Source organism: Littorina saxatilis, linkage group LG17, assembly GCF_037325665.1.
Source record: "Littorina saxatilis isolate snail1 linkage group LG17, US_GU_Lsax_2.0, whole genome shotgun sequence".
Classification (NCBI taxonomy): domain Eukaryota; kingdom Metazoa; phylum Mollusca; class Gastropoda; order Littorinimorpha; family Littorinidae; genus Littorina; species Littorina saxatilis.
Window position 1 is genome coordinate 18,718,795 of NC_090261.1, and position 15,894 is coordinate 18,734,688.

The following is a 15,894-nucleotide window of genomic DNA, read 5'->3' on the forward strand; positions in this document are numbered from 1 at the left end:
GCCGACTCAAGAACTTATGCCAGGAGACCAACTCAAAAACCAGCTAAAGCGGAAGACCAACTTGATCTCTTGCTTCATAATAACGTGGCTGTAGTAAAGGGCAAGACTGCCCTGACACCACCTGCCTGACTCTGCCACCAGACACATTTTTGCCAAACTATGTTGGAGGCCCACTCGGCTAAAGTGACTTTCGAGAAATCCTTACACTGCACCACGTTGAGTGAGATAAAAAGATGTTTTTAAGTCTCTAAACAAATGTGCAGAGCCCATAACAGAAAACTGCTTGAGGGCTCTAACCGGACAAACATGTAAGACAGAATCGCCAAGAGCAAGCAACTTGCTCAAAAGAGGATTGTAGAGTCTGTCCTGCCCGAAGAGAGAGGACTGACTGCCCCCCCTCCCCCTTTAACTGCCACCACTTGAAGGCATGCCTATCCATTGTGGCAGTTATCTAGCTAAGGTTGACTTCAAATAGTCATTACCTCCAACAACATTAAAAGATATGAACAAGAACCTTTGTTATAGCGACCTAAACAGATCAGTGAGAGTCAGAAAAGCTTCCAAAACTCGAAAAGTTCAATTGGCTAAATACGGCCCAATAGGAGCCAAAATATTGCAACGCAGATCAAATTGTAAATCGGAGCTGGTTACTCCAGTTTCTGCTTATACCATTCCAGAAAATTTAGAAAGAAACCTAATCACCATAGATCAGTCTAAATTTCTACAAAAGAGCTGTCTCTAGCAAAATTAGACAGAGAATGTCCTTACTCCCACTTCCCTCAGAAGCTACCAGAGTAAAAATAACCGATTTCCTTGTTGATTAGCAAGGCTAGTTTTGTAAAGGATCAAAGAATCCGATGTCAAAAGCTTCAATACTAGGCAAGTCGGTACTAAAGAAAGATTTAGCTAGCCCAAGGGAGGCCCCCTTAGACGTGCTGGCTAAAAAACCTCAACGTGAAAAATTTGCGACCCAGCTGATTCAGTGCAACTGATATCGCGTAACGCCTTACATCAGAAAACGTGGGAGATAATTCGGAAATCAAATGTAGGTGGATCGCCACCTGCAATGAACGGAGAGAAGAGGAATTCTTTCCGTTAATAAAACGCCGCTTGAACCAAGCCAGTCAAAGCGACAAGTAAAAACGAAGGCGCTAAACCCCTACAGGATCTCTGGCCCAAATACAGAGTAGAGGCAGAAGCCCAAGAGCGTCTCAAAGATTCCCGTACAGTAGACATCCGTATGACACTAGCGTGAGAAAAGACGGAGCCCTCTCGCCAGCTTTAAGAGGTCTGGCAAGCAAAATTGTACAGGCCCATACTATGCGACCCGCAGGCCGCTCAAAATAAAATCAAGTGTATTGATCTTCCATGCTTTGAGAACAGGAAAACAGGGAGAAAAAACATAAGCAAAAAGGCGATAGTACCAAAAAGCAAAACCTTCTATCAGCGGCTTCTCCAATTCACCCGAAGGCGTAGAAGCGCGTGGAGAGGCAGAGTCCACTCTGAGTGGACCTTCTTGATCGACAGACTTAGAGCCCATCAAGTCATTAAGCCTCCCATAAAGGTACTTCGCTGCTAATAAGATCTCGTGTAGGTAAAACCCACACCAGAACCCTTCATGCTCAAAAAGGAAGAGATAGGGAGTGAGAGACCCCCTTGCATGTAGAAATAAAGCACCACTGTGGTGTTGTCTGCTTGAAACAACCCATTTTCTAGCCCTTTGCCTGACTGCTTAACACCCAGCCAATCACAAAGGGCCATAACAAAGCTGTGCTGTCTTAACCATCTAAGTTGTCCCAGCCCTGCAACTCCCGCTTACACCTGGAGTAGATGGCTTCTGGACAGAGCCACTTGCCCAGTCTCCTCATAAGAGACAAAAAACAGCCAAAACCACGTATGACTTAGAATAGAAATCAGAACCCTGAAGCTCAAAACACCCAACATCCGTAGCCGCTTCCGATCCATTTGTGAATCAAAATATGGAAGCAACATTCAACTGGTCTCTGAAAGAGACCCAAAAGGAAGGCCCTAGTGTCTCCCCCAAAACGTGGGAATCCTAATCCCCTCAGCCGTTGTGAAACCCAAAGGCCTAAAGAAGAGCGATGCCGAGCACTAAACTCCAGTTGACAAACTGTCGGGAGTGAGAGAGAAAGCATGCTTTTTTGTGCCCACCGCTAAGACTCCCCAGGGGAAAGAGAGGTGGGTATCTGGCATCGAGCCCTGCCGCGACTGATAGAGCATGGAGAAAAAAGCTAAAGCCCAGCCCGGCGAGCATGAAGCTTTCCTTTGAAAACAAGAGAAAGCCAAGACCTGCCCAGCGTTTTCTTCCACCGCGGGCTTTTCTTGGTAAGGGAAAAGTCCGCAAGCATAAAAGCGGCTCGCAAAAGAGCCCTTCAAGCAAGAAGAGATAAAAGTCTCACCAAAAAAGCAATCCTTGTAGATCGAGACCTATCCTCAGACGAACAGCAAAGCTACATCCTTTATATCTGCGTCCTGACGGAACACAAAGATATCCGGAGAGGACGTAACCCCACAAGAAAGAGAACAAACGAAAAAACTTGTTCAAAGGCGAAAAACATAAAGGAGTGCGACCCCAATCTTTCACAGCCAGGAGATCCTTGTTCTTACAGAAAGACAGATTCTCCCTGCTATAAACATCCAGAAGGATGTCCATCAAATCCGGGAAACCCGGGGGCGGTTTCGTAAAAAGAACCCAGAATAAACTAAGTTCTTAGTCTTTGTGTTAACCGAGACCTACAGAAAGCGCTCAGCTAGTGACGCGCAACTTGAGCCAGTGACGCACGCTAACGCAACACCGCAGCCGGTGCCTGGCCTAGCGCTGCTCATAAAGGAAGTGTTGACAAAGGAGATTTGCTTGAGAAAAACCTTCCACAAGCTCACACGCCCCCGGTAGAGGATCTAAGAACCATACGTTCGAAGATCTTCCTTAGAATGTTCAAAGCAGCTGACAATGAAGCCAACTACGGCAAACCTGAAGCAAGAGCCTCCCCATGAGATGCCAAAACAGGCAGAGGTGGGGCAAAACCTCGTTTGAGTACGCAGATTGTTCCTGAGAAGGAGCAAAACACGCCAAAAATGATGGAGAAGAAAAGGGCAGAAGACGATGCCACTACTACCCCTACGGGAAAATAGCGTGTAGCAACCCCTGCTGCCAGAGTTAACAAAGCTGGCAGCTTAGCCGCCAGCAAAAAGAGGCCTCTCCATCCGCCTCAGAAGCTTCGTCTTCTATACCCTCCTCATCCTGTTCCGCAGTATCCCAACTATCTTCGAAAGGATGAGAACCGGAAACCAATCCCGCTAAGGCAACACCTGCCAAAAAGCGGGAAAGGCCGGGAAAAATCCCGTAAGCCAGAACTCCGTGAACAGATCCTCCACCCACCTGCCTCATGCCAACTGAAAGTCTGGAAGAGGAAGTGGATGCCGCCTGTGCAACAGCAGAGGAACCGCAGTAACGGAACCTGAAGCCAAAGGCTGAAGAGTGCCAACTACCAACACCACAGTGTTAACGGCAGAAGGCTATACCATCCTGCAACCAGAAGCCACAGCCGCAAATGCGGAAGCGGAACCAGAAGTGGATTGATACCCATTCAGCTGCGAGTGCCATTGCACTTGCAACTTGAACGGAAGTGTGAATTCAGTGCTTATTGCCAATACGGCAGCACCTTCATCTGAACAGCCGTCATGCACAACCGTGCAATCCGAAAGCTGACCCCCCACTTGACTGTAATAGTCTAGCAAAGAATCAGCCCTACTGTTCTCTTCCTGCCCCCAGGGCGGAAGCGAAAGCTGTACATTCTGACCATAGACTTGGGACATGGCTGACTGTACTAACACTTCCATGCTCTCCGCCACTGCGGAAGCACCATCATCGGGACAGTCCTCATGCACCTCTGTGCAATCGGGAAACCGGTCCCCCCCCTGACTGTCATAGTCAAGTAAGGAGCCGGCACGACTGTCCCCTTCCTGCCCCCCGGGCGGAAGCGAAAGCTGTACATTCTGACCATAGACTTGGGACATGGCTGACTGTACTAACACTTCCGTTCGCTCACCAAGGTTCGTACCCCGCACTGACCGACCGCCATGGCGGAATCGGCCAGCACAGGTATCGGAACTTTCACCCATATAGCCAACGGCAGGGGTTACTTCCTCTTGGCAACGCGCTGCACTTTCGCCGGAGAACCCAGCTACTAATGCAGCAGACATACCTTCAGAACGACGTGCGACACCAGAAGACGGAACGCTCGCCGGAACCGTAAGTCCACCATCCACATCCTGCACCGCATCACGTCAGCCCGGGTAACCGTGGCCGAAGGCGAAGGACGCACCTTAGCCAGAGAGGCGACCCCAGCCACGCCCCCCGGAAGGGCACGCAGCTCCGCTTTCGTCGACGCTACTTCTTCAGCCAAAGACGAAATCTGTGTACTAAGGGAGAGAAGCAAAGTGGCCACGTCCGCAGACGCAAGCCCGAGATTCACAGCAACAGGAGCCGCTTTAACCGGCTTATCAACATGAACAATCTTGTCTGCCGGTTTACCGGGCAAAATGGAAGCAGAGGGCATGTCAACAACATTTTCACAGTTTTTATTTGATAAAGGCTCTAACACCGGAACGACAGCCTGTCCCGACTGTTAAGCTTTACGAGGCGTTTTTCTAGGTGGGGTAGACTCAGCAGCTACCGGCTTAGAAGACTGCCTCTTCTTGACGTTATCCGCCATGGCCAAAAACAACTCACAAAAAATTTCTCAAGAAAAATTTCACAAGTCAAACAAGGCCACAAAACGCCCACAAAATCACGAAAAATCAAAACGATCTCACCTCACATAGTCGCGAAGACAAGACAACAAGAAGAAACCAAGGAGAAAGACCCCAGTCCGAAGACCAAGTATCAAGGCTGAAGAAAACAGCCGGAGCATACAGCACTGCGACCAGCTAGCTGACCGCTGGGTTTTGGAATGATGCAAATGGCGGCGTATGCGCGCGCATACGGAAGTCAGACAGGAAGTTAGTCTGGCATTATGGGATGGGTCACTCTTTTTTAGAGTGGCTTCCCTTGTTACCAAGGGGACGTATACAGCGTTGCTAAGCACTGAACTAGGGTTAATTGCTATATGTGAGTTGGGTAAGATATGTAATTTAATCGTTGTTTACCGGATGCATTCGTGTTCTGCGTGGATTTCTATCGGTGTACAGCGCGTGCCTTATGAGAAGCAGGCCGTGTGCAGAAATTTACACGCAAGGCTGTGTATTCTTATTGCTTTGGTCAGTCGTCTTTTAAATCGAAGGACCCGTACTGAGGTCTCACTACCCCACGGTCTTTTCGACACATGTGTTGTAACTTTTTAATGAGAATTTTTGCCAACATTTTGGTTTTCAGACTTTATCAAGGAGATGTGTGCTCAGAAAAATAGATGTCACAAGTACTTTGCAAAAATCACACCTTGACTCGATCTGGCCGACTGGTACTTTTAAAGAGCACTTGAAATTCCCTGCATCACATCCCAACCCAGCCACGGATCATAAAATCGCGGAATCTGCTGACTGTCGCTCCGCATCTACTTAGCTTCGTCTAGATTATAAGCCCACTTCAAATACTGACGGTGGAATTCAAAGCGAACACGGTCAAAGCGGCTGGACACCACATGTTACAGACACCCTCTATTGTCAGCATTGAAGCAAATCCCGCTTTCGTGAAAAATAATCTGCTCTGGCGATGGTCTCATCACAGTTTTGTGACACTCATTTTCAGTGTGAATTTACGATATTTTTTTAGTTTCTAAATCAAGTTTATGTAATTTTGTTGTTGTTGTGAATATCGAAAAAAAAGAAAGAAAGAGAAGAGAATCGTCCATTCATCCCTTTTCTTTTGACGGACAAAAAAGACAACTGATAGTGATAACACAAAGTAAAAGAACACATCTGTAATAAGTCGGGAGTAAATGTCCACCACGCGCATGCGAATACTTGCCCCACCTCCTTCATCGGCGGCCTCATTTTCATTCTCTTCCGCCCGGGGCTGTCCGCGCGGCATGCCGATTGTCAAGTAGCGACCTGACTATGAACGGTTTAAAGGAACATGCAGACTTCCAATTATGTTCCACGCAAATTATTTTGATCTTGTTCAAAATCAACCATCAATTTTGTAAATCTATGCCAATATGGTAGTGTTATTTAAAAGCATCTCGTTGTAAAACTTAACGCTTTTCCTTCGACAGGTCAACGTTAAAGAGGTATTGCTCAGAGTGCTTTTGAGCAACAAAAAGCAACCAAAAAAAATAAATGAAGAAGCAAAAGAAGGTATACGAGAAAACGAATTATAATCATGTGTGTGTGTTTTTTGTTTTTTTAATAAAAAGCACTTATACAATGGTGCAGAACAAGTTTATCTGTAAATAATATCATGCCAAAAATTCAATTTCACCCGCAAAGAAGGATTTGTTTAACCTAGCGGCGCCAAGTAAAACTCAACAAATTGATCTTTAAGATACAGTACATGTCATAAAACAAATCGAAAGGGAAGTTTAGTACCTTTTGTCATTTTATTAGTGGTTGTTTTAATTGCCTGTGCTGCAACTTCTGTCTTGTGTGTGGCGCACCTTATATGTCAAAGCAGCACCGCCCTGATATGGCCCTTCGTGGTCGGCTGGGCGTTAAGCAAACAAACAAACAAACAAAAATTGCCAATTTTAAAGTCTCAGGTATGACCCGGCCGGGGTTCGAACCCACGACCTCCCGATCACGGGGCGGACGCCTTACCACTAGGCCAACCGTGCCGGTTCACGCCATTGCGGCTGTGATCTTTGTATCAAGAGCCGGACTGCTCTGTTATCGATTTTGTTGTGGTGAAAATTTGACGATGGTCTGTCCGTACATTGGAGGTATGACCTGCTGTTGGGACCGAAAATGAGTGTCCGCGTCCACGTTTTGCAGGTGTCCGTTTAAGGGGGGGGGGGGGGGGGGAATATAGAAGGAAAACACTACGTGCCGAGCAAATGTGTCCGTACATGTCAGGTGTCCGCTCACGCCGGGGGCCTGCAGGGACTGCTGTAGTTTTTTTTTTTTATATAAAACGATCCAAATTTACGTTCATCTTATTCTACATCATTTCCTGATTCCAAAAACATAAATATGTTATATTTGGATTAAAAACAAGCTCTGAAAATTAAAAATATAAAAATTATGATCAAAATTAAATTTCCGAAATCGATTTAAAAACAATTTCATCTTATTTCTTGTCGGTTCCTGATTCCAAAAACATATAGATATGATATGTTTGGATTAAAAACACGCTCAGAAAGTTAAAACGAAGAGAGGTAAAGAAAAGAGTGCTAAGCAGCACAGCGAAACCACTACCGCGCTGAACAGGCTCGTCAGTTTCACTCCGTTTTGCACAAGCGGCGGACTACGGTCATTGTGAAAAAATGCAGTGCGTTCAGTTTCATTCTGTGAGTTCAACAGCTTGACTAAATGTAGTAATTTCGCCTTACGCGATCATGCTTAGTCATCAACGATCACCTGAAATAAAGAAACAGGCAACATCGGCCAAAACCGGAAGAGGTTGGGAAAAACCCCTGGAAGATGGAAGTCCTTGACCGGATCCTCCATCAACCTGTCTGTGACATGCCAGCTGAAACACTGGAAGCGGAAGTGGATGCAGCCTGTGTAACAGCACCGGAACCCGCAGAAACGGAACCGGAAGCCGAAGGCTGATGAGTGCCGACCGCCAACACGGAAGTGTTATCGGCGGAAGGCGATACCATCCTGCCACCAGAAGCCGCAGCCGCGGAAGCGGAACCGGCAGTGGATTGGTAAGCATCAGCACCAACAGGCCCCAACGAATGGCAACCGGAAGACACTGTTGTCCTACTACCGGAAGTAGCGGACACATGCTCTTCACACCCCAACCCGTACCCCAGTAGGGCATAAGGCTGGCGTGTGGAATGAACCTTTTGGCTGGTGTGCACTTCCGCTAAAGCGGAAATCGTTGCCGCAGGTTTGCGTACTTTGCCAAGGTAAACACCTCCTGCCGACGCGGAAGCACCAAGAGGACCAGGAGGTGCTGATGTCTGAAAATCCAAAATTTTAATAATAAATTTTCATTTAATTAATATACTTACCCAACTCACAAATAGCAATTAACTCCAGTTCAGTGCTGGTAACGCTGTACGCGTCCCCTTGGTAACAAGGGAGACCACTCTAAAAAAGAAAGTGATCAATCCCATAAGGCCAGACTATAGCAAGTCTGACTTCCGTATGCGTGCGCATATGCCGCCATCTTATCATTCCAAACGAAGCCCAACTCACTCTTTTTTAGACCCTAGTACCCCCACAGCGGGGAGGCGGGAGGGAATAAACGTATATTAATTAAATGAAAATTTATTATTAAAATTTTTGATTTGAATCACATATCTTTACCCAACTCACAAATAGCAGATTGCTACTATAGGTGGCGGGTATATATATAGTGAAATTATGATATTAGGACCTGTCCCGCGGCTACCATAACAGGTAACGCGGAACTGAGACGCCCCTGAGGAAGAAGTTAATAAAAACCTCCTCAGACCGCCAGTAAGCCTACTCCAGTCTTCAGCCTAAAGGGCCCGACCGGAGGACTGTCAAAGAGGAGGCCCATGCCCTTGCCTCATACGTTCTAGCTACAGTGAGAGGCAAAACTGCCCTAACATCCCCAGACTGTGTTTGTCAGCAGGTAAACACCTGCCTGATCAACATGGAGACTCACTTGGTTAAAGTTACTTTCACAATATCCTTACACCTTGCTGTGTTAAGTGATATCATAAAAGCTTCTGACTTTCTGACCCAATGCCGAGTCCGTGACAGGTACCTTCTTAGGGTCCTCACGGGACAAATATCCACATCAAGCTCCCCAGGAGCAAGAATCCAGAATAGCAGTCCACCTAGGTAAGGTTGACTTCCAAAAGTCATACCTCTACCAGAGTAGATGGACCTTCTTCCCTCCTTAAAACATTGTTTAACGTCATTTTCAACCGTTCTAGATTAAATCACGACGGAGATGAAAGATAAGGCAAATACCCTTTGATTCAACGATCTAACAAGATCCGTGCAAGACAGAAAAATCTTCGAAACTTGAAAAGTTAAATTGGCTAAACGTGACTCTAAAGGAGCCAAACTCTTGCTTCATGGATTGAAATTGCAATAGGAAGCTGGTTTTCCCCGTTTTCCACTAAAATGCCTAGGTTAAATCACGACGGAGATGAAAAATAAGGCAAGTGACCTTTGATTCAGTGATCTAACAAGATCCGTGCGAGTAAGAAAAATCTTCGAAACTCGAAAAGTTTAATTTGCTAAACGTGACTCTAAAAGAGCCACCATCTTACTTCATGAATTGAAAAAGCAGTTCGAAACTGGTTTTCCCCATTTTCAGCTTAAAAGCCAGAAAATTTTAAAGAAACCCCTATAAAGACTCTGAACCAAATTCAGAGTTGAGCAGCCGCCATGCACGCCCGTGCAATTCGGAAGCTGACTCCCTGATTGACTTAAATGCCAAACAAAGAACCAGCCCTACTGCTCACTTCCTGCCCCCCAGGAGGAAGTGGAAGTCAAACTTCAAGACATTTGCCATCTACACGGCAACGAACAACGATTCCCGGCCACGGAAGTGAACTTTACGTTCCTCCGAACTCCGGAAGACGTCGAACGCAGATAGAGGTGGAGGAAGCTATAAAATACTCTCAGCTACCCCTTCCTGTCAAAACTTAAATGCCGTTTTCCACCGCCCACGTCACTGCGCTGGAGAACTTGAACGGCAAGTTAAGCTGGGTGTCGTCCACCACCGTGGACGCACCATCATAAGCCTCTCCTTCCTGCTCGATATCCAAGTTAGGAAGGTGACCCCCAGAGAGATTCGCATGATCAACCCAAGAATCACCCAGCCCAACAACTTCCTGCCCCCAGGGCGGAAGCTTACGTTGCCCAGGGCTCTTAGCCGCTGCTGAACACGCGCCGTAACGCGGAAGAACAGACCTGGTTTCAGAACTTTCACAGCCAAAATGCGTGCTACTTCCTGCTGCGAACGTACCCACTTTCACCGGAGAACCCGGCTACACGCGGACAATTGCCAACTCCAGGGCAATGGACAACGATTCCCGGAAGCTGAAGTGAACATCCTGTTACTTCGAACTTCCGGAAGTCGAAACCGGATAGAGGTGGAGTAAGTTACACTCTGCTCTCAACCACCCCTTCCGGTCAAAACTTAAATGCCGTTTTCTGCCGCCCACGCACTGCGCTGGACAACTTGAACAGCAAGTAAGCTGGGTGTCGTCCACCACCGTGAACGCACCCTCGTTAACCTTCCTGCTCGCCATCGTAGTCAGGTAGGTGAGTCATAGAGAGACGCGCTTGGTCAGTCCTAGACTCACCAACTTCCTGCCCCCAGGGTGGAAGAGGAACTTTCATACCCGACACTGCATCAGAGGTATATGTCAGATCCTTACGACTCACAGGGCTCCTAGCCTCCGCTGACCGCGCACACAACGGATGGTCAGCAGTGATTTCGGAACTTTCATCGCGCACGCGATTTACTCTCTCCTGCGTTCGCACCCCACTGTCACCGGAGAACCCGGCAACGTGTGGAGAAGACATACCTTTAACGAGCAAAAGCTCCTGCAGCAAGGACACAAGACGTCCGTCGCCATGCTGCGAAGCGAGCACTTCCGCTAGAACAACGGAAGTTGAATCCAAAGCGGAAACAGTTGCAGAAGCAGGCGAAGACCGGAACCTCGCCAAAGCAAAACATCGAAGACGCCAGACGGAAGTGAACGAAGATCCGCTTGTGTTGCCGTCAAATCCGCAGCCAAAGTCGAAACCTGCGAACTAATCGTCAGTAACAACGACGCAATGTCGGAGGGCACACAACATCTTTATCAACAAAAACATCTTTGTCACCGCGAGTGACCTTGTCCCTTAAAGCGGACAAAATGGCGGCCGACAGCTTGTCGACCAAACCATCCAAACATTAGTCTGTTCCCGGTTCTGAAAGTGAAATGGCGGTTAGACCGGCACTCTTACTCTTTCTAGACGAGGAAGCTTTCTTAGTAGGAGACGCTGCAGCAGTTGTCTGTCTCAAACTAGATTAAAACTTGGCGTTCTCCGCCATGACAATAACGAACTCACGAAAATTTCTCCAAGAAAATTTTATACAAGTTCGCAAAAGCGCGACAAAAATGTCGCCGAAGTTCTCATAAAACAGGAAAGGTCTCACCCAAACAGCAAAGGTGTAGGTAAAGCTCAGCGGCAGACCAAGGGGCGAAGCCAAAGTCCGTAGACTCAGAAACAAGGCTGAAAACAGCCGGAGCGTACTTGATAAGCGACCAGTCTTGTTGAACGCTGAGTGTGGAATGATAAGATGGCGGCATATGCGCACGCATACGGAAGTCAGACTTGCTATAGTCTGGCCTTATGGGATTGATCACTTTCTTTTTTAGAGTGGTCTCCCTTGTTACCAAGGGGACGCGTACAGCGTTACCAGCACTGAACTAGAGTTAATTGCTATTTGTGAGTTGGGTAAAGATATGTAATTCAAATCAGACAAAAATTTGTCGAAAGGAACACCTGACGACGAGTCCAACACCACTGTTGGTTCTGCAACAACGTCGGCAGACGTAATGGTTGCAGCTGGCTCTGAACGAACCCGCGCGAGAGACTTTGCGTTACCAACACCTGACGGAAGGGGCAGTGAAGCAGTATTCGCTATCTGCCGCTCCGTCACTAACATGTCTTGTACCTCAGCCTTAAATGAAGACAAAATGGCCAGTAAATCAGCCTTGCTTAAACTTTGTTCGGCTTGAGGAGACTGAGCTTCTTCCAAAACTGGTTTGTCAGCTGAGGTAGACTTGGCATCAATAGAGACTAAAAATGACTCCTGTGTAGCCGGGTTGAGAACGCTCACAACAGCCGAATTCTCGCTAAGAGAATTTTTCGAACTCTGAGAACTACGAGAAGTAGTGGCCGTAGCCGGCTTAGCTTTAGCTTTAACCGTTTTGCCTGATTGCGAACCTGGAGAGCAAGTCTGCTTGGCAGAGCTCCAAGATTTATCCTTATCTTTCGCTTTGTCAGCCATTTTGAAATCAAAAATGTACTCACAACAGTTATAAAAGACAAGTGGCAAAACGCTCAACGCTAAGAAAAATATTCTTGATCAGGCATGGGAATTGAAAATTGTAAAAAAGGCTGAAAATTTATAACTGAAGACGCGAAGCGGCAAGTCGACGGCGCCTACCCTTACTAGGGGGGTCCGGGGGCATGCCCCCCCCGGAAAAATGTTTCTCCAAAGAACCCAGATGGTGCAATCTGGTGTCATCTGAGCTCCAAGTTTGCCATTAAATTCTGTTTTTAGAATCAGAGTTTTTAGTACCAATGTTTGCTTTTTTGAAGAAAAAAAATATATACATGTGGTTTAAATTTGTAAAAAAATTGATCTGTTGGAACAAACAGGAAAATGTAACTTGTAACACACTCTGTGCAATCTGGTTTACTTTCAAACATAAAAGTTCAAGTAACTGAGGCGGGCGGTAGCAGTGCGTGAACAAAGTACGGACAGTTTTCGCGGGCTTTTGCGCAAAGGCAAAAGTAACCGGTGCTTTTTTTGTGTGCCTTTAGTTTTTCGGCGGACACTTTTGCTTTTTCGGTGGAACAAAAAAAAAATTCGGCGGAAGACGTTCGGCGGACAATTCCCATGCCTGTTGATACTAGAAAACTTAAAGGTCTCACCGATTCCTGAAGAAAGGAAGAAGGATGAATAAATGTTACGAAAATGTGATGGCCTTCACACAAGGATAGGCCGATGGCTTAAGAAAAGCCAGAGCACTTTAAAACACGTCCAGTACCGTGCGTTGAAGGAAAAGGAATGAGTGTCACCGGTATACATCCGGCGCATGCGCGGGACACAGGTAGGGGAGGTAACTACCACGGACCATGCCTTATATGGCATATGGTTTTTGTTTAAGAGTAATCTCCCCATGTTACCATGTAAGAGTGCTTCAATGTCTTAGCAACCAAACGAAGTTATTATTATTATTATTATTGTGATCATTTTTATGCGCCTAATCTAGATATAGCCCTAGGCGCTTACATACAAGTTATTGCTATTTATGTGAGTTGGGTAAGAATATGTAATTTAATGCTGGTTACCTTGCCACTTTTGGTTTGTCTGTTGATATGTACATCTTTTTCTATACCTACTCATATGGAACTACTCCGCCCTGATATGGCTCTTCGTGGTCGGCTGGGCGTTAAGCAAACAAACAAACAAACAAATATGGAACTACTGTAATAGTAGCACACCAAGTTTTCAGATCTTAAACTGTACAAGATAGACACAAGGCATATTTAGATTCAGCCCGCAAATGCACTATATAAGGCACGCTCTGATTGGCTGTCTTGCAAAGTGTCACTTCATACCCTATCACACATCAGCCAATCAAAAACGAGGTTACCCACTTTCGGGCGACAGCAAACGAACACAAGCAGCGTACTTAGATCTACAAGTGTGTTTTTAAACAAAAGTTATGACGATTTGAAGTTAATGAATATATAATGAGGCCAGAAATGATTCCAAAGCAATCAGTACAACAACAACAAGAAGGGCAAAGCCCATACGACTCACATGCTTGACCTTGACCTTTACATGACCTTGACCTAGCAATGACATCATACACTAAGAACTGCTTTACACATTTTTCCTACCAAAATACATGTGACCTTGACCCAAGGTCAAGGTCATCCAAGGTCATGCAACACAAAGCTGTTAATTCAAGACATAGGAAGTACAATGGTGCTTATTGGCTCTTTCTACCATGAGATATGGTCACTTTTAGTGGTTCACTACCTTATTTTGGTCACATATCATAAGGGTCAAAGTGACCTTGACCTTGATCATATGTGACCAAATGTGTCTCATGATGAAAGCATAACATGTGCCCCACATAATTTTTAAGTTTGAAACAGTTATCTTCCATAGTTCAGGGTCAAGGTCACTTCAAAATATGTATACAATCCAACTTTGAAGAGCTCCTGTGACCTTGACCTTGAAGCAAGGTAAACCAAACTGGTATCAAAAGATGGGGCTTACTTTGCCCTATATATCATATATAGGTGAGGTATTGAATCTCAAAAACTTCAGAGAAAATGGGAAAAATGTGAAAAATACCTGTTTTTTAGACAACATTTATGGCCCCTGCGACCTTGACCTTGAAGCAAGGTCAAGATGCTATGTATGTTTTTTGGGGCCTTGTCATCATACACCATCTTGCCAAATTTGGTACTGATAGACTGAATAGTGTCCAAGAAATATCCAACGTTAAAGTTTTCCGGACGGACGGACGTCCGGACGGACGGACGGACGTCCGGGGGGGACGGACGGACGGACGACTCGGGTGAGTACATACTCAGTTTTGCTTCGCATGTGAGTCAAAAAGAAGTAAAAAAGTGCCTTTATTGCCAACAATTCACATTTTTGTTATGCACAGCTGAAAGAACATAGATCATAGTGTCATAGTGTCAAAAACCCAAAACACACCTTTAACAATTTTTTTACTAATTCCCATGGTTACCTTAAATTTATAAAGAGCATTAACTGATGATGTACTAAAAATAGGCAAACTGTGAGGAAGAAGAGAGATGAGAAAATGCTTAAAAAGGTTATGTAAAAGAATTCAGTTTGAAAACTTCTCTCAAAGCACGTCTCATATATGAAGCCGAAGCCTCGCTCTCTTCGGCAGATATCACTTCTTTTTTTTACAGGAGGGGATGGGGAGATGACGCCAAGGACGCCCCAAAATTTACAAATGTTTTGGCAAATTTGTTAAAAGGTCATTTTGGCTGAAGAAAATAAATTGTGGCAACATCCCTGCATTAAAAGAAGGTAAAATTCTACAACATTCCCCCTTACCATCACTCTTATACTTGCCACGATCGAAGGCGGGGGTTGTTTCTGGGGTGGGGGCGCTGTTGGTGGAACTGCGCAGGGTGTTGACCATCTGACCGTCGCTACGACTCCAGCCGCGCGTGAAGCTCCGGTCTGTGTTCGACTTCATCTTGGTCGACTCTGAAACAACCATAAGGACAAACAAATTATGACAGAACAAGGAAAATAGTTCAAGTTAAATCTTTCTACACTAATCGTCATAAAAAAACTAAAAAAACATTTAGCTGTAGAACTTTGTGATGCGGCCAGATATAGTAAAACCAAGTATATTGCCAGAAGAGTTTCATTTTTCATAAATCAGTGCTTATGCAGTGTACCCGAGACCTAGGACACCCCCCAAAATCAAATTTGCAAAAGCAAATTTGCAGACACTAAAATACACAAAAATTCAAAATAAGCAAGAGTGACCCTGTTTTTGATCTCAAATTGAAGAACAACTCATTTTCTTCCCATACAAATTGATTTGGTTCAGCTGTTGAGCCTAGCAGTGTTGTTTTGCCATTTTGAAGAAGACAGGTGTCAGCCTCGACAGAAGCCGTAAAAGTCCTAGGTCTCCGGTACGCTGCATAAGCACTAATTTATGAAAAATTAAACTCTTTGTTTCAAACGGTAGGGGAATAAATTACCTTTCTGGCAATATACTTGGTTTTACTATAACTGGCCGCATCACAAAGTTCTACAGCTAAATGTATGGGTTTAGTTTTTTATGATGATTAGTGTAGAAAGATTTAACTTTAACCATTTTTCTTGTTCTGTCATAAATTTGACAGGAATATTGTTAAAACAATTGCAAAAGAGTGTGTAAAATATCATGGCATTTTGATGAGTTTTTTTGACGAACTGGAACTTTTCAGAAAAGATTGATTAAACTGTAATAACTCTTTTAAGTATAGTTGCACAAATTCAGCATTTTG

General features: G+C 45.3%; 1 protein-coding gene across 6 annotated transcripts in view; it reads right to left on the reverse strand.

Annotated features, from left to right (window-relative positions):
* Window positions 1-15,894, reverse strand: part of LOC138952779 (ral GTPase-activating protein subunit alpha-1-like) — a 499,987-nt gene that overhangs the window by 344,313 nt on the left and 139,780 nt on the right. For all 6 annotated transcript variants that reach the window (XM_070324510.1, XM_070324511.1, XM_070324509.1 and 3 more), the window contains one exon: window positions 14,945-15,100. In XM_070324510.1, the coding sequence (XP_070180611.1) occupies window positions 14,945-15,100 (156 nt within the window). The remainder of the gene's footprint in view (window positions 1-14,944; window positions 15,101-15,894) is intronic.